We start from the raw sequence: 19,084 nt of genomic DNA on the forward strand, positions 1-19,084 counted from the left end.
AAATGACATTTTTTAGTTTTAAAACAAGTCCCCATCTTCAGTTGTTTAGAAGAAAGCTGCAGCACTGTTTTGCCGTGAAGCTCCAGAAATGTCTTGTGGACTACGAAACTTCACTTGAGCGCGAGTACATAAAGGTGGAACTTTCATATTTGGGTGAACTTATCCTTTAACAAGATCCCATTCATTTTGAAATGTGTCCAGGACAGAGCTCACCGATCTTCCGAAGACATGCATATTGTGCACATCGATAGTCCAGAAAAGGCTGACTTGAATTAGAAGCTACAGATCATCGTCTGTGATATGGTTTTATGGTGTCTCTACACATGAACTTATGTGCACTCAGGATGATTAAAGACACATATTTGTTTTCTCTCTGTGCACATTAACCTGCACAGTCTGCTGTGGTTCAGTGAAAATCACTGTTGTGCACAAAGGTTTTGTTCTTTCTCCAACATTCCTCTGACCTGATGTGGTCTGTCTCATCTGTTGAGACAAGTCTGGCTTTGAGACGGCAGCCAGCGTTACTGAATGTGAACTGAAAGATGACTTCTTGTCTGTCTTTGGCCGCCAGGGGGCTGCGGACCAACACTTTTGTTGGCTCTTCCTTGTTGTGGCTGTCATGTCACGGCAGCGTCACTTGCAGAATACTATTTCCTGAAACAACAGTGTTATTTCTCTGCGATGTGAGCAACTGATCTGGCTTTTGATGGGAAGGAATTAAACGCAGGTTTCTCAAGAATTAGTTTTACACGATCCACACTGGATGTTTAGTCCACTGAGATCAGTTTGCAGTTCATACAGCTCGTGGGAGGGTTTGTCTTTTGGGAGTTTGGTGTCATGCAAAAACACAATGCAGTCCTCTTGTGTCATGTCTGCAGAAATACAATTAAAAAAAAAAATCATCATCACTTTTTTTGTGGACTTATTTCTTAAAACATTCATGATCAAATTCCTTCACCAGCTTGACTCAAATAGACCCCAGTGATCCATTTTTAGTTTGTCATTAACGCGCATGTGCAATGCAAAATCAAGGTGGGGCAAAAAAAAAAACTTCAACGTCTGACGGGGAAAAGCGGAGGAGGCAGTCTGAAGTACACTCAAACTTGTCTGAATCGCGTTTACTTCATCGCTGCAGTTTATATCCAGTTGAGCTGTGACGTGTTTTTTTTTTTTTTGACTCATTCTGCTTTTTTTTCTCTTTCCACTGAAGGATCGTCAAGAGCAAAGTAATAAGTTGGGCAGAAAATTATTTATTTTATCCTAAAATAAGACTGGTTTTCCAAATGATGTTGACAGGAGACGCACCAACAACGATCGTGGCTGTTTTTATTTAGTGAGGTACTTCTGGACTGCTGAAGTGTAGGTCACCTGAGACAGACTTTACTTCCTCATCGGGACTTTATGTGTTTTTGCGCCTCGACGTAAACTGTCGGTTGTTTATTTCGTGAATGGGAGTCCGTGTGCAGGCGCTCAGATGAGAACAGACGTCGGGCAGTAGAGGAATCACCTGTTATTGAGTCAAATCTGTCGTTTTTTGCCTGCAAACAGGTAAGACATTTATTTTGAAATGGAGCTCGTAGATGTATTTGTGGTGTGAAATACGTTTTAGTGACTGACAGCTGGATGCATTGGGGTTTTAGAAGCTGTGCATAATAACTAGGCGTCAATCTGTACTTCTTGTTATGTGGTGAATGCAGCTCAAGGTGTTTTACACTAAAATGGAAACAGACTAAATGAATATGTGATGTGTTTCATGACCTTACATCCTCCTCTCTCAAACGTCTGCTACTTCCTTCTGGGGTGCTGCAGTTGCACCACGCAGCTCTCCCCACTGCACTGTCACAACATGGTAGATAATGCTCTTCCAATGATAATGAGCACATAGCCTGTGTGATGTTTGTTTGAAAGTGCACTTGCAGAAATGTGCATATAGCTTTCTCGCATCTGGTCTGTCGTTCTCAGGAAATCAAGATCTTGGAAAAAAAAACTATAGTCAAACAGAAAACAAAAGTTCAGTGAGAGCAGTATTTGTCAGATAGAGGAACTGAGGAGCACATGGGTCTGTTTCAGGGTGATGCCTCCCTGGCTGAGGCAGGAATTCCCTCAAAGGTCAGCAACTTTTCTGAAAAAGACTGAAGCCAGTCTGGTGCTTGCACGGCCTCAAAGCCTTTCTCATAGAGGATTCTTCTTTGAGAGTGTGACAAAACTGTAACGAAAGATTAAGCTGGTGAACACCAGAAGAAGAGAAACCCTTGAAACCACAGCAAAGCATATCTGCTACCCTGTAATGTGTCATGCATGGCTGCAGCAGCAGCAGCAGCAGCATTGCACTGCAGGCTGTGCAGAGCATGAAAGGGTCTGTCCACCGCACAACAAGGCAACTTTGCCCTGTGTGGTGTTTTTCGATGAGTTTACTTTATAAAATAATTCATTATCCGAAGTGTCAACACCTTTATTATGTTGTTGAACTTTGAATAGGAGTAAAATGCAAAGTTCACTGTTATTTCTGGATGCCAAATTAAGGGGGACTTTCCCCTGACTAACAATCATTGATTTTCCTCTTCCTGTTACTCTGAAACAGTTGAGGTTTGTTTACGATGACCAGGATGCTGCTTTACGTTTATATGATTTGCTTTCATGCACTGTGTGTGAGCCTCACAGGCAAAACTGGCAGTCATTAAAGTGATACAATGACGGCTTGTGCTGCAGTGCCTATCACTCGAGTAGTACTTCCGCCCTTACATCCTACAGACAGGCGTTTCAGTGAGCGGTGCTGCTGCACCAGAGTCCAGCTGTTGTCCCGGAGGCAGAGGTGATTTCCTCCTCTGAGGCGCCTCAAGAACATCTGCAGCCTGACGGACCCAGCTGGGTGAACTGTTGGCAATGAACTGTTTCGGTACATTTCTCACCGCTCGGTGTGTTGGGTTGTATATCTGCCAGATAAAAGCTCAGTGGACATGGACAGAAATCATTGTTCTCCTCTCTCTGCACTTGGCTGCTTCCCCGCTGCTGTAATGGGGATGATAACAGGGCAGCAGCATCAAAGCAGCAGCAGAGCATCCTGAGGCTGGAGGGTCAGGATGAAGGGCAGTTTGCCCCGGCCCCCTGCTGCACATAGAAGAGGGATGCGCACAGCTAAAAATAACAGGCATGATGCTCAATGAGATGTTCTTGCAACAGGATATCCAGTAGAGCAAGAGAAATCCTTCAAGGATAAGTTCACCCAAAAATGAAAATTCTGTCATTATCTGCTCAACCTCATGCTGATGAAAAGTCGGGTGAAGTTTCGTAGTCCACAAAACCTTTCTCTAGCTTCACAGCGAACAAAAACAACTGAAGTCGATCGGGACAAAAAAAACCCCCACCTGAATAAAAAACATAAAAAGGCTCCATACAGCTAAATTAATTTGAAAAGATATTGTTTACACCGTGGACGTGCAGTCAAGCTTGCGCACCCAATTCAGACGGAGTGAGTGCGAATCCTTTTAGCTCAGTGGCTACAGTAAAGATTCTGGCTTAACAAATGGTTAAAATAACTTCTTTTCAAATCAGTTTGGGATCTCTGCGCCTCCAGAGACTTGGATTACGCTGCAAACTGTATGGAGCCATTTTATTTCTTTATTTTGTTTCTTTTTGATATTCGTTTTTTATGTTTAAAACAAGTCCCCATCTAATTCAGTGTTTCAGGAGAATGCTATAACGCTGTTTTGCTGTGAAGAACCAGAAATCTTCTGTGGACTACGAAACTTGTCCTTGCCTTTCCATCTGCTTGGGGGTGACTGAATTTTTATTTTGGGTTAACTTATCCTTTAAGTCAAATTAGCAGTGCATTAATGTGAGAAAAGTTAACTACGAGTAAAATACCTGCATTCCAATTCCCACTCGCGTGAAAGCACAGAGGTATTATCTGTAAAATGCACATAGATAAATCGCCTCTGTGACTGATTAGAGATTATTACTTGTTAGATTGATGGTACCGATGCATGAATCTGTAAGCATCATCATGATGTCACAGAGGAGCTTGTTGTAACTACTTTATCCAGTGATTCCTAACCTGTGGGGTTAGACCTCTTCAAAAGGTCACAAGATAAATCTGAGATGATGTGAGATGATTACTGCAGAATGAAAGATGAAAAGCAAAAAGTAGAAAGTTCTGATGCACAGCATTTTGTGGCCTTATCTTTAATCTTCGCTGGGAAAATGTCACTTCGATGGAACAACTCTTAGACATCTTACATGTGACGAGCCCCACGCAGATGCTGATTTAATCTCTAACAATTTATTTTGTCATTATTTTTTCATTATGTAACTTATAACTTTAGCTGTCAAATGAATGTAGTTGAGTAAAAAGTATAATATTTCCCTCTTAAATGTAGTGGAATAGGAGTGTAAAGTAGCATAAAATAGAAAATACTGAAGTATATTACAAGTAGTAGAGCCCGACGAATTATTTTTGGGGCTGGTACCAAAATATCTGTGGTTGGCCAATATCAGCTAATAATATCAGCCCACAGATATATCAGTCGGGCTCTAACAAATACCTCAAAAATGCACTTGTACTTGAGTAAATGTACTTTGTTACTTCTCTCAACATTTCAAACACTAGTGCGTGATCCCGACCTCCAGCCCTTCTCACTTTCCTCTAGTATCATAGCAGCTCTTGCAGCACCTTGCAAATTCAGCATTTTCACTTCAGGTTTTGTCTTCCGAGAGACGAGGGAGTGGCAGATTCAAAGGCCAAAGAAGATATGTCTTACATTCCTGTCCTGTCTTGCTTCGTGCAGTCGGGCTAGCGCTGATTTGTACAGGCTAGACTGTGACTGACTTGCATAAGACAAGAGTCAAATGTTGATTAACCGGTTTGGTTTGAACAATAGGATTGTTATGGATGCTAAGAATATGCAAACTTGGACAGTAAAAGCTATATGTGCTCTGTTTGAAAAGATGTGTCACCTCTCACTCGTTTTATTTATTACTTGTTAAACACAGTGTAAGTTTGTGCCCTTTCTTGACAACGTTCAGCTTCAGTCTGTCACTGAGTTTGCCGGTTTCCTGTTGTTTTCAGTACATTATGTCATGCATTGCTTGTCTTGTCACAGACAGCATCTCAAAATCTGATATATTAATTCACTGATTTAGCCGCTATATATATTTAAATACTCTTGATAATAACAGAGCAGTAGACACATGTTGATTGTAACTGCAGAATCAAATATGAAGTCATATCTCCAGACTTGCAGAAATGAAGCATTGCTTCCCTTAAAGCTACTCGCTGGACAGACTGATGATGATGGACCTCTCAATGAGACAGGGGTCAGTCGAAACTTGACCGACTCACAATGACAGCCTTGTCCACTTCTTGAAATGAGCAAGCTGTGGTTCCATGTAGAGCTCTCTGGAAATGGCAATGTGACACCATGACAGACTGACTTCTGTCCCATTCACTCGGCTGCTGGTGGCCTGCTGCTGAGATGCATTCACTGTCCCAAAAGAGACGAATTATTAAGTGCTGTTGTGTGTCAGCCTTGGCTCCGTCGATCCATTCCTCACTCGGTGAGATCACTTTGCTCCTTCACTGAGAACTTTGCCCAGACATATTCTGTTGCAATTGACATATATAGCTTTGCTTTTCAGAGCATCATGTGCATGACTTCCTTCTTTAAGTTATAACTTATACTGAGGTTTTGTTTGAAGATTGGATTCCTCACCTACATTAGATGAGGGCGTTAGGGATGACCAACGCTTTGGTCCCGACTGACATATCTCAAAAACTGTTGGATGGACCATCATGACATTTTGTACCGACGTTCATGGTCCACAAAGGATGAATCATTCTGACTTTGGTGATCCCCTGAACTACCTGTAATGCCACCAGCCGGTTGGTATTAGTGTTTGAGAGTGAAATGTCTCAACAACTGTTGATTAGTTCACAATGTAATTTTGTGCTCGTTGTCCTTGTAAACTTCTGTCATTCTCTGACTTTTTTATTAATGGTAGGAGAAGAAGGCTATAACTGTAAGATAAAACGAACCAGTGAAAAAGAGTAGCAATACCACAATTTTAAAATACTCAGTTACAAGTTAAATTCTTTACTCAAAGTTCATGTATTATAAGAAATTATACTATGTACTATAAAAGTAAAAGTACTCACTTCATAGCTAAATGGGCTCTGTAGTTATTATATATTTAAACTATTATTTCTTATTATTGATGCAGTAACATCTAAGGGAAGCATAACCCTAGAGTAGTCGCTAACTGCTGCTAACTGTAGCTGCCCTTTGGTAGTTAGCTCAGTTAGCCACACAGCTAGCAGTCCGGAGTGGGGGAGTGTTGGTGTTAAGACCTGAACTGGCTGGGGCTAGCTGGTTAGCATGTTAACTTCTATCTTTGCGACACAATACGATACATGACATAACGTTAGAAAAGTTATTCACATTTTGTTGCAAATTTTAGTTTCGTAATTTTAAATTTTTGAATGTTTTCAACTAAAATTCTTACATATTGCACCTTCAACTACAGTTCTTGAGTAAATGTACATGTAGGGCTACACAATTAATCTAACTGCTGTCAAAATCGCGATATGGCCAACTGCAACATTCAGATTGCAGAAGTTGCAATTTTTTGATAAACTGTGTGACAGAACAGCATTAAAATGAAGTGCTATAGTGCTGCGAAGATGCCCCAGTCTACAAGTCTTGTTCTACAGATGTAAGAAAGCGTGTGATGAAAATGAAAATCTTGATACAAAAGTTTCAATTTCCAGTAATCATGAATCATATTGCAATCGTAATATCTGTCAAAATGATCACAATCTGATTTTCTTTTACCGTATCACGCAGCCCCTCTAACAGTCATGTTAAACCTGTGATGAAGGGTCACCTGGAGAAATTAGTTTGGTTTTCTTCACAATGAGAATTACCGCCTCAGAGAGCTGCTTGCATGCCCGTAGACTCGCTTCCTGTTATGGCCTTCTGCACAGTGTGAAATCTCAAAGTGTAACATAGGAAAGATGGGCTAGGATGACACGAGGCAAAACTGGGGTATCCTCTCTGGGTTGATGGGCTTGGGAAATGTGTCCAGATCGTTTTGTCCCTCGATACAGAATGACAGCTGCAGCACTCCATTGGGGACGACATCCGCCACATCCTCATCATGCTGATGATGACAGTCCTCTCTGGGACTCGACAGTTTTTAGTCTCACACTTAATGTTTATATCTATATATGTGACACAGAGGACATGTCAGAATGTGTTTTAAAGGAAGTAACATATTTTTAAAAGTATAGAGTGATATCCGCAGAGTATGTGTTATATTATTCATGTTTCTGGAAACCCCACCCTAATGTTAGAGTTACTAAATCTGGGCTCTCCTACAGGAAGTGGATGTCATAGTAATGGACATGTCAGAGGATGTGACCTAATGTAAAGTGACAGATCTATCTGAGCCAGGATTTTCCCTGAGCTTTGACCATTGAGCCCTGGGCTTCTCCATGGGAACTGATACAGGAAGACAGGAAGTGGGGGTTTGGGGGGAGGAGAGACATGAGTTAATCCACAGGCCATCATTTCACTATAACACCTCTGCTGTAATTTGTTGTGCATGTATGATGGTAAAACTGCCCTGGGTGACTCAGGCCTAAGGTTACTGTCACAGCGGCTGCTTTATTGACGTAAAGAAATGCCGAGCTGGATGAGTCGCTCAGGCCTGGTCAGATCTCACCACAAGTGTGCATTCCAGCATTGAAGAGAGTTATCTTGATTCCTACAAGACCTAGTCATTGAGGCTTAGCTGGAGAGTGTGTCTATTTTTGGTCAGGTTACCATATAGAAAATAAAGTACAAAGTTGATCAAGTTTTAGGCTTTTTATTCATAAGATAAGAAATAAATGTCATAGTGTATTTCTAAGTTTTTAAATTGTGTTATTGTTCCATCAGCACAGAAACTCTGTATTTATGCACATGCTGTTTTCCTGCGTCATGGAAACATTCTGCCCTAGTTGTGAAAGTGTGATTTAAAAAAAGAAGACTTGTGAGTTCTGCTTTCTGTATCAGCGAGTTATTTTTACCGACACTGTCTGATCAGACACCACTGTAGAGCCTTCTGACTTGTTCACTCTGAATTAACAAGCCCCCACTGCAAAACCACAAATTCACCGTGTTCCTGAGAAAGCTTGTGGCGAAGTGAATTATCTCTGAAGCAGGGGCGTAAATACTGATCAAATTCTGTTTCTCTTTATAGGTACTGTTGATGTGTGTGGTTACCAGCTCTAATGATAGCAGCTAGAAAGCATCTCCTGTGAGAGGATTGAACCGCCTCAACATGACAGAGGTCCAGGTGAGATAGGCCTCTAGAGTACAAAAACCCAGTCGGCAGTATATGTTGGCATCTGCAAACCATGTATAATTTAAAAACGATAACTATTTTTTTACATTTGAATTTTTACTTTTATGTTTTGACAACACGTTGATTGATGTCTGGTTAGGTTTAAGCACAAAAACCACCTTTTTAGGGGTTAGGAAAAGATCATGTTTTTGCCTTAAATACCTGTTTTTGTCACCACAAACACAGCTGGAAAATGTCCTGACATCTTGATAAATAAAATGTATTGGCAGAAAATAGAATGGGAACTTTATTGTAACTTTGTGAATGCTTTGGACTGGCCAAATCTTAATTTATCGAGTATTAACCACTAGATGACCCTGCGCTAGCTCAGAGTTTCAGATATACATATAAAGGGGTTTCATTCCCTTTGCATAGTCAGACATCCAGACAAAGATGATATTCTGCAAATCAATGACACAGTGGCAGATAGTCAGAGTTATATAATAAGCTATGCTGTCATTTGTGTCAGGAAGATTGATTGTCATCTGTACCTGTAACAGAAGGGGACTCCCCAAAAATGTGGTATTACGCCCGGGTGTGGCCTTTTGTTCTGCGTCAGTGTTGTGTGCTTCATGCGCTCTGTCGTCACTTGCATTGTCTCGTCTCTACAAACTTTAAACAGAGAAGATTTTTTATTTTTTGTGTGAAACAAAAAGTGAACATTGATTATTTCAGTCCAAACATGATCTTTTCCTAACTCTGACCAGGTAGTTTTGTTGTCTAAACCTAACAATTTATTTTTGTTGTGTAAACCTAACAATGTAGTTTTGTTGCCTAAACCTAAGAATTTAGTTTTGTTGTCTAAACCTAACAATTTAGTTTTGTTGTCTAAACCTAACAATTTAGTTTTGTTGCCTAAACCTAACCAGGTAGTTATGTTGCCTAAACCTAACCAGGTAGTTATGTTGCCTAAACCTAACCGAACTGCAACTGAAAACTATTAGAATATTATTTTTAAATATGTGAAAACAATGAAAAAGTGAAAAGTCAATAGAAAATTAATGTAATGTAATAAATGGTTTGCAGCAGCTTCATTCTGTTGATTGGGCTGTCTACAGTGGTGTATGTCAAAATTCAGACAGACAGCAAGACATGTCCGATGAGTAGTTGGCTAAAAATGTGTTTACTAATTAGTGATCTGTCCATGTTCCCGTAGACTCCATGGCCACAGGGCACAGAGTGTGTGGCCAGGTACAATTTCAAGGGCACATCAGAACAGGACCTGCCATTTAAGAAAGGAGATGTGTTGACTATTATCATAGTCACAAAGGTAATGTTTTCATAGGCTGCAATTCTGCTGAGTTATGCTTTTGATATGTGAATTTGACAATGACACTTACTGTCTATAGATATGAAAGAGTGCTACAATTTCTGACATTTTGTGTTTCAGGATCCAAACTGGTACAAAGCTAAAAATGCTTCAGGTTGCGAGGGAACAATTCCAGCCAACTACGTTCAGAAAAGGGAAGGTGTGAGAACTGAAGGCAAGCTGAGTCTAATGCCGTGAGTACACAGATTATCATCGTGCTTTTACATCCAATGCCGGATGTAATCTTTCACTTTCAAAGTAACCAGGTTTAGGTTTTCTGTATCTGGTGTCTTTATCTCAAAGGTTTCCACGACACCAGCTTTGTGCGTTGTCTGCAGCGATGGCTAAAATAGCTCGACTTTGCCCTCTTGCTATGGCTTTGTGGCTGCTGTGGGCAGATGGCCTATTTGTCGATGCAGTGACACTGTAGTTATGTGAATGGAGACCACAGCTGGGTCGGGTTCTGTTGTAATTGCAGTGCACTTGTGTCTGTTTCCAGCTCTGCACTGTTTCCTGTTGTTTCTTTTGTATCTCACACTGAAGTAATCTAAAAAATATCCCCATTTGTCCACATGAGCTTTCCGTGTGCATGCTTGTGCACATGTGTGAATGTCCGATGGTTTATTATAGAACAGGGGAAAAGGCATTATGTGTGTAAAATATTACAGAAAGGGAAACAGCTTCTCAGTGCGTCACACTGTTGTCTCAGCTTTCCAACAAGATCTTCTGTGTGATATTTAAATGCAACTTTCTCATGGAGCCAGACGCAAATGACCCTACTGTACAGTCTGTGACCGTCTTTATGCAAATCACTGTAATCTCCAGAACAGTATTTGTTTAATTTGCATTTAAGGCCCTTTGAAGGTTAATAATAACGTTATGAAGTGTTTTAAATAATAAAAGGGAACATTTCTCAAAGGCTAATGGAAAGTAGTCAGCAATGATGGTCCAAAATGAATCCCAACATTATTTCCTTATTAACCTGGGGGCTTACCTGCTTTGACACTGATGTTAGTCTGATTAATTGCTCTTATAACAGTTAGAGGATTACTTTCAAATGCCAACAGAGGATATACTTTGTAAAAATAAAGGCAAGACCAACTGTATCAAAGGCTTTTGATAAACCAATTATTATAAAGGTACAGTGTGTCTCTGTTGTCTAAATTGTTAACTAAATTGAGATGGTGTAACAATGGGAATTAAATCAGACTGATGTGGAGGATGTAAAATAATATCTTCAGCTGATTATTGACTCGTGATTCCAGGATTTATGACTAACAAGACAACCTGTTCAAGACAAAAAAAAATCATATCCTGCAAACTGTCAACAATTATGGTGAATTTATTCAACAGTTATTCAATCAGGTTATACTTATCTGGCATATTTACATACATACACAGAACAATCAGCTCAGATACTAGCACAACATAAAAGAAAACCTATAACCAAACATATTATTAAGCTGAAATCTCTTCAACTTACCCAATTTAAAAGCAATTATCAGATCGTGTGTAACAGGAAAAAATAAAAAAAAAAGTATTAAGTTCACAGAATAGAGGTTAGTAATCACTACACAACTGTAGAGTGAATTGAGAACCTCGTACATTTAATCAAAAGCCAGTAATTGATTACACCAAAACCCACAAAGTCTGTGCAGAAAACATGAATTCTGACAATAAATGGGGCAAAAATCCAGATTCAAACGTACGAAAAATAGAAAAGGTAGGAAGATGTTAAGATCACTGCTGTCTCCTCCTCCTCAAAATGTATTAGAAGTGAGTGTATATGTAATAACAGCTCTAATTACATATAAAGTTCTTTTTTAAAACAAAAGTTACAAAGTGTGTTACGGCGTGAAAACAGAAAAGTGACAACGAGTGAAATATGAAAATGAAAAATTAAACCAAATGAGAGAAGGGGACTCTCAGTTGGCAGTTTATTAGGCAGAACTGGCTTAAACAAACACAGTATGTCTTATACAACAATCCTGCTATAAATGCTACCTTCAATTTTCTGCTGAACGGTTTAAAAAAAGTGTTGATCCAACTTAAAGGAAAGTACTGTTGAACTGTACTGCATTATACAGACTGGTGTTTTTAATATTTAGCCCAGCCTCATTGATTAAAATGGAATGGGCAACATATTAGAAACATGTTTCAGTGTATTGCAGCATAATTAAACAGCCAACATAATTACAAAATTGAATCAAAACCTCTGTAAAACAATTTTAACAAAAAAACGAACATTATAAACTTCATGAAGGTAGGTTTTATTGTGATCATTCATTAGATTCACATTGATAACTCTCTGGTTCTTCCACTCCCAGATGGTTTCATGGGAAGATAACACGGGACCAAGCAGAGCTGCTGCTTCACCCGCCAGAAACCGGCCTGTACTTGGTGCGAGAGAGCACCAACTTCCCCGGTGACTACACCCTGTGTGTGAGCTGCGATGGCAAGGTGGAGCACTACCGTATCATCTACCACAACGGCAAGCTCACAATTGATGATGAGATGTACTTTGAAAACCTCATGCAGCTGGTTGAGGTGAGACATAAAATTAGGGTTTGTTTTTATAAATAAAAAGAGGCGTTTCTGGTGTTACCTCTGCTGCTATATAGGGCTTTCTTCTACTGTATGTATGTTGTATTTTCCTGTTATAGAGTCCCCGCGTCTCTGTACGACCACATAGACCACAGACAGTTCCTGGAACAAATAATGAACAGGAAGTGTCAAAGAGGAACAGTGAACACTATGCTGAGGTTCAGATTCTTACCTTAAAAAATGGCTTTTTACTCTTAAAATGACTCATTTTCCTGTGTAACATGATTATTTTGAACAGAAGCATACTTTGTATAGTACACAGTAAAAAAGAGGAGTATGAGTGAGTTCAGTATGAACTATTTAAAGTAAAACCTAGTCGTTCTTTATATCTATTGCTAATTTGACTCTACAGCCCTCTATTGGTCATTGTGGAGCACTGCTTGCTGAGTTTTACTGCTTCTGAAGAGAAATGTGTTTTTTTTTTTCAGATCTGTTTTATAATGGAGGGCTGTTAGTGTTCAGACAGTTGGTACAGCTGTTAAGTCTTCCATAAAATAACAAACAGATGACAGAACAATTTAGAACTACTAGTTAACATGGTGAAAAGCTGCACAAGCTGACAAAAACAACAGAAAATCAAAAGAGGAGAGGGAAATAAAGGGTTGTTCAACAGCCCTACCAGACCAGGGACTGGCCTTTGGGAGCACTAGGAGAACTCCCGGTGGCGAGCAATGTCAGATCAGGGTTAACTATGATCATTAAAATGTGTAGATCAAAGATGGGCAGCACAGGAAGGAGACAGGATGTGTGAAAGAGAAAAGGTGGAGCTGAGAGTGCATTTAAAGAACAAAAGCCTTAAAGGAAACTGATGCAAAATGCTGTAAAATTACAGATATCTTCACAAGCAAGTGACGTGGTTGGTCTTAAAAAAACCCACAAAGACAGACAAGCAGGGCCGCCCTCCAGCACATCACAAAGACCTTTTTTCTGGTTGACTATATGTTTTAAAAAACTTGTTTAAGTTTGATACGTAGGAAAGCCTATGCATGGAAATAATCTGGAAAATAAAGACCTGTCTTCTGTTCAGTTACTCAGAGATACATGATGATAAACATAATTCCAGTCAGAGCTCTGAGGAAATGCCATCTGCAAAAAAAGCCTCCAAAAGTGCACAAAAGGGACAATATTCATTCCTGTTCTGTCAGGGTAAGCAGTGCAGTTTACCAACTCTTGAAACTGGAGATACTCGGCTGTTAAAACTATTTTTGGATGTTTTTTTTATAACTTAAAGTAGAAAATATGTGACTGGTATAAACAGTAAACAGAACAAATATTTCAACTAAACACTGTGGGGTTGTCTGTTGTAAATGGACTGAATGAATGTGGAGATTGACCCGGACTGATTTAATAATTAAATTATTATCCCAGTCCGGCTCGGCAATCAGCCACTCTAGACAAACCTTACTCATCCGATGGAGTGTTCCTGTGCTCTAGTACAATTTTCTTTGAAGGCAACAAACAACATCTGGAGATCCTTTAAAAGACCAATGTGTCAGATTTAGTGGTACCTAGCAGTGAAGTCGCGGATTGCAACTGACACTTGTCTCACCTCCCCTGGCCGAAAACATGAAAAGGCCCTCTCTAGAGCCAGTGTTTGGTTTGTCTGTCCTGGGCTACTGTAGAAACATGGTGGTGCAACCTGGCAGACTCTGACCGACACTCGATATATAAAAGATTAATGATTCCTACTTTCAGGTGATTATACTCTAATGAAAACATTATTATGAATATTATATTCCATATCTGCCCCCATATCTCCTAAAATCCTGAAGGCTCGACGTTTGAATTCAATTCAAACCTTTATTAAAGCGCCCCCCCCAAAAAAATCATTGAGGTTTCCCTCATTTGAATGGTGTAGAGACACACAAAAATGTGCAGCATTAAAACATTTGAAAAGAACAATATGAAAACAATTTGAAAGCGGATTTGAACGTTCTATAGGTAACTAACTAAATATGTTAATTGATGCACAAAAACTAAGACCAGATTTTCCTTGTCATAATAAACCTGCAGGATTTAAAGCATAAGAGTAAGCATAAGCATAAGTTAGATGAGTGAGTTCGATAGTGTCCTGTGGTCTGGTCCAGTATGTAGATGTTATATAAGATGGTAAACATCCAAAAAGGGATTTGTATATGAAAAGATCAAACAACTTTGTTGTACAGAATACGATGGTGGTGTAATGCTGGTGTTTACACATTATTTTCATATGTTTTAACACATTTACGTTGTTTGCAGCACTACACCAAAGATGCAGACGGCCTGTGCACCAGACTAATAAAGCCAAAGCTGGAGGAGGGGACAGTGGCCGCTCAGGATGAGTTTTCCAGGAGTAAGTCTCAGTTTGTCACTTCTTTACAATCAATTCATCTACATCACTGTAGCCTTTTTGTGTATGAGAAGCATGTCGGGCCTGTTGTGTTTCAGCTGCGTGATGTTTCCTCTTTAAATGTCCAACAGGTGGCTGGTCGATGAACAGAAGGGACCTCACGCTGCAGCAGGTTATTGGAAAAGGAGAGTTTGGAGGCAAGTGGCTTCAGGTTGACATATATGACCTGGCTAATTTTATTTTATTGCGTACATGAGGCAGAGATGAGCCTGACTGGTTTGACCTACTTGGTTTTAAATGAAGGTTTGTGTTGTTTTAGTATGAGGAAGAAGGGTAGATAAAGGTAGATACTGTTAAATATGAGTAAACAGAATCTTAACAGGGCCAGCTGTTATTCATCCTCAAACAAAGTAACCATTAATGTGTTTTTCCTGACAAATCCGTGTCTATTTTTGGTCAGCTCGGGGTCATAAAAATGTGGCTTCACTGATCATGAACAGTTCATTATTGTGTGTGTTCATTCCAGATGTCATGGTGGGCGACTACAGAGGGACTAAAGTGGCCGTGAAGTGCATAAAAAATGATGCCACCGCGCAGGCCTTTATTGCAGAGGCTTCTGTCATGACGTAAGGAAAATTACATGTTTGTGTTCTTTCAGAAACGTGAATAAACAAGTTAACTTGTAAACCAAACAGCATGCCTGTGTGTGTCCTCGCCTTCCTCAGGCAACTACGTCACGATAACCTGGTGCAGCTGCTGGGGGTGATCGTAGAGGAGAACGGGAGTCTGTTTATAGTTACTGAGTACATGGCCAAGGTAGGTGGGACACCGTCTGATCATTTGTCAACCTCTGGAGTACTGTTATAAAGATGTCACATGTTTGTTTGTTTGTTTCTTTCAGGGATGTTTGGTTGACTACTTACGTTCCAGAGGTCGGACAGTACTTGGTGGAGATGCTCTCCTTAATTTTACACTGTGAGTATGATTGTGGTTGTCTAAAATATCTACATTTATGCTGTATAAAAGGTAGACCGTAGCTTGTGTGCCAGGTCTAACACACTGTAGATGAGAAACACTAACTGTAAATGAAAACAAGTTTATTTGTAAGGAAACATCCGAGTCTTCCCTTTAGGATTGTCCATTTTTTGTTGGGCTATCAGAAAATATGACCCTGAGACTGAGAGATTAAAGTAAACTGTCCTTCTCATATGAACTTTCTTTCCTTGTACGTTCACAGAGACGTCTGTGAAGCCATGGAGTACCTGGAAGTCAATAACTTTGTCCACCGAGACTTGGCAGCCCGCAACGTACTTGTGTCAGATGACAACATAGCCAAAGTGAGTGACTTCGGTCTGACCAAGGAGGCCTCCTCCACTCAGGATACTGCTAAGCTGCCTGTGAAGTGGACATCACCAGAGGCCCTCAGAGAAAAGGTACACTTTTGTTTACAAGGAACGTTACCATGTCGAGTAGTTTACTTAACCTCCTGAGTAAATTGAAACTGATGGATTTAAACTCATGTATGTTTTTCTATCAATCCATAGAAATTTTCCACCAAATCAGACGTTTGGAGCTATGGGATTTTGCTTTGGGAGATTTACTCTTTTGGCCGAGTGCCTTACCCGAGAATTGTAAGTACAAATATCTAGAAATACATAATACAGAATATATCATCCACGTACTAGGTTCTTTGACTTGAGATTGAGATTAATCTGCAATAAATTGACAGTATAGACTGTTGCAGTAATCAAAGAATTTAAAAAGCAGATTTTTTTTTGATGAAGAACAAGTACTGTATATACTGGGTAATTTACCATGCACATTTCTTGCACCAAATCGTCCTTCACGTAGTAATAACCTATAAAAAAAATAAGTGATGTTTTTCACCCAACAACTTTGTCTTTTCCTTTCTAAAGCCATTAAAAGACGTTGTGCCACGGGTGGAGAAGGGATACAAGATGGACTGTCCAGACGGCTGTCCTGAAGTGGTGTATAACATCATGAAACAGTGCTGGAACCTGGATCCTGCTGGTCGACCAAGCTTTCAGATGTTGAAGGAGTGGCTACAACATATCAGCCAAGGGATGGGGAAAAAACAATGAGAGATCTGACAGAGAAGTGACTTTCCAACTCCTTCATTTTGACCACTTGGACCATAACATGGGATGAAAAAAAATAAAATAATTTAAATTGTATTATTCGGTAGACGATGAAGTTTGTTTTCACAAATTTATATTTAGAGCATCATCCCTCACCTCAAGTTGTTCAGACTGCAGTTACTCTTCATTACTGGCTCAGTCGCTGTAGTAAGTCTTTTTGCGCTCGTTATCAAGAGTGAATCATTAACTGTCAAATCGATGTCTGCCTCAGTGCCACAGTGCCTTGACCTGTTTTCCCTTACATATTTTATGTCTTTTACTGGTTTAAAATGATGGCATCATTTCTTTTTATGTACATGTGCACACCACCATCATTTGAATAAGTTGACTGAATCCATTGTTTCCGTTCAAAGAGGAGAAAAGTAGGAATCTGACTTTGATGTCATTTACTCGCTGTATTATTTTTGACAGTTTCCAGGTACATCATTTTGCATGAATGTTGAATTGTTTTGTTAAAAGAACTAAGTTAAAAATAATAATTATGCAGCTTTATTTTTTCATTGTTATGTCATTTTAAATGTGTTATGCTTACTTTTGGATCCCTCTGTAAGTCAAAAAAGGAAGCAAAAGTTTGGACAAACTCACCTTTACTACTGATACAGTAACACCATTCAGCTCAGACATGATTCCATGTACAGAATTTTCCAGCTGACTTCATTTCTTTAATTTTTTGCAATCTTTGGATTTAACCAAATTATCAGGATTTTGTATGTTCTGAGAAAAGGAGAATGTTAATAAATGTACTGTGTTGCCATTTTCAACAATAAAAAAATATACATTTTGCAATAATTTTGAGGTTTCACATAATTTTCTTTTTTTAATTAAAATGTTGTAAAATTATATATATTAGTAGACAATGGTAGTTAAGACTCAGTGTCTACTCAGGTAATCCTTACCAGAACAATTTTGATATATTATTTTGGTGATAAAGATATTATTACCTTATACACTATATTATCTTATAAATTATGATGAACCTAGTAGCAAACAAAGTAGTTGTCACTTGCTCAGTATTTCCCTAATACACCATTTAAATGCTGCATAATAGATTGATTGATTGATTGATCAGTAATCATAAAAAAAATACATTTAACAATCATAAAATGGGCCATTCTGCATATTAACTTTTAAAGTATTTAAAGTAGGCTATATTTTGCTAGTAATACTTATTGTACCTTAAAGTAAAGGTTTACACGCGGGATTGGTTTTTTGTATGCTGGTACTTTTACTTAAGGAAAGGATGTGAATACTCCTTCGGCAACTGTTTTACAGTGTTGTCGTGTTTTGTATAAAAAATCGCCGATCAATGCAAAGTGACTAGAATAAATATAGTAATCTTAAATTTAATACAATAGCAACAGTGAAAATGCCAGTAATAAGAAGCTGTAGTTAGTGGTGGGCTTTACTTTTCTTTCCAACATTCCAACACTGATACGCCGATCAGGCATAACATTATGACCACCTGCCTAATATTGTTGCGCAGGTGGTCAACAAGGTTCCCCTTGTGCAGCCAAAACAGCTCTGACCTGTCAAGACATGGACTTAAGACCTCTGAGGGTGTCCTGTGGTGTCTGGCACCAGGGTGTTTTATAGTGGATCCTCTGGGTCCTGTATGTTGGGGGGTGGGGCCTCCATGGATCAGACCTGCTCCAGCACGTCTTACAGATGCTTGATCAGATTGGGATCTGGGGAATTTGGAGGCCCGGTCAACACCTTGGGCCCTTTATTGTGTTCCTCGAGCTGTTCCTGAGCAGTGTTTGTGGTGTGTCAGGGCACATTGTCCTGCTGGGGGCCACTGCCATCGGGTAGTGTTGTTGTGATGAGGGGGTGTACTTGGTCCACAACAGTGTTTGGATGGGTGGTGCGTGTCAAGTGGCATTCACATGAACGCCAGCATCCAAGGTTTCCCAGCAGAACATCGCATTGTGATGAGATGATCAATGTTATTCACGTCACCTGCCAGTGGTTTTAATGTTGTGGCTGATCGGTGTATAAAGGTGCACTATGTAGTTTTAGGGAAGAACAAACTGACCTTAAAGGACACCACAGTTTCATACTGTTTTACTTTGTTTATATGTGGCAGACCCTGCCACCTTTCTAAGTTCAAACAGTGTTCTGAGGACCTCTGAGAACAGCTTGTTTATTCACTTATGGAAAAAATAAATCTTTGCGTTTGTATTATTACCTCATTAATGTTGTACATATTAAAATTCTGAGTTTGAATTTCTACTCCAAAACTAAACGGTGCCCCTTTAATAAACTTTATGCTGAAATCAAGTGTCGTATGCAAACAGTGCAACA

At 39.5% G+C, this 19,084-nt stretch overlaps 1 protein-coding gene across 1 annotated transcript; it reads left to right on the plus strand.

Moving 5' to 3' along the window:
- The first annotated feature begins 1,080 nt into the window (after window positions 1-1,080).
- On the plus strand, window positions 1,081-17,572 carry LOC141001535 (tyrosine-protein kinase CSK-like). The gene is made up of 13 exons (XM_073472642.1): window positions 1,081-1,548; window positions 8,239-8,334; window positions 9,539-9,652; window positions 9,773-9,885; window positions 12,019-12,238; window positions 14,534-14,627; window positions 14,756-14,821; window positions 15,151-15,250; window positions 15,350-15,440; window positions 15,526-15,599; window positions 15,862-16,057; window positions 16,169-16,255; window positions 16,541-17,572. Exons 2-13 carry the CDS (start codon window positions 8,320-8,322, stop codon window positions 16,724-16,726), a joined length of 1,356 nt encoding a protein of 451 aa, XP_073328743.1. The 5' UTR covers window positions 1,081-1,548; window positions 8,239-8,319; the 3' UTR covers window positions 16,727-17,572.
- Window positions 17,573-19,084: the final 1,512 nt, after the last annotated feature.

This window comes from Pagrus major, chromosome 8, assembly GCF_040436345.1.
Source record: "Pagrus major chromosome 8, Pma_NU_1.0".
Lineage (NCBI taxonomy): Eukaryota > Metazoa > Chordata > Actinopteri > Spariformes > Sparidae > Pagrus > Pagrus major.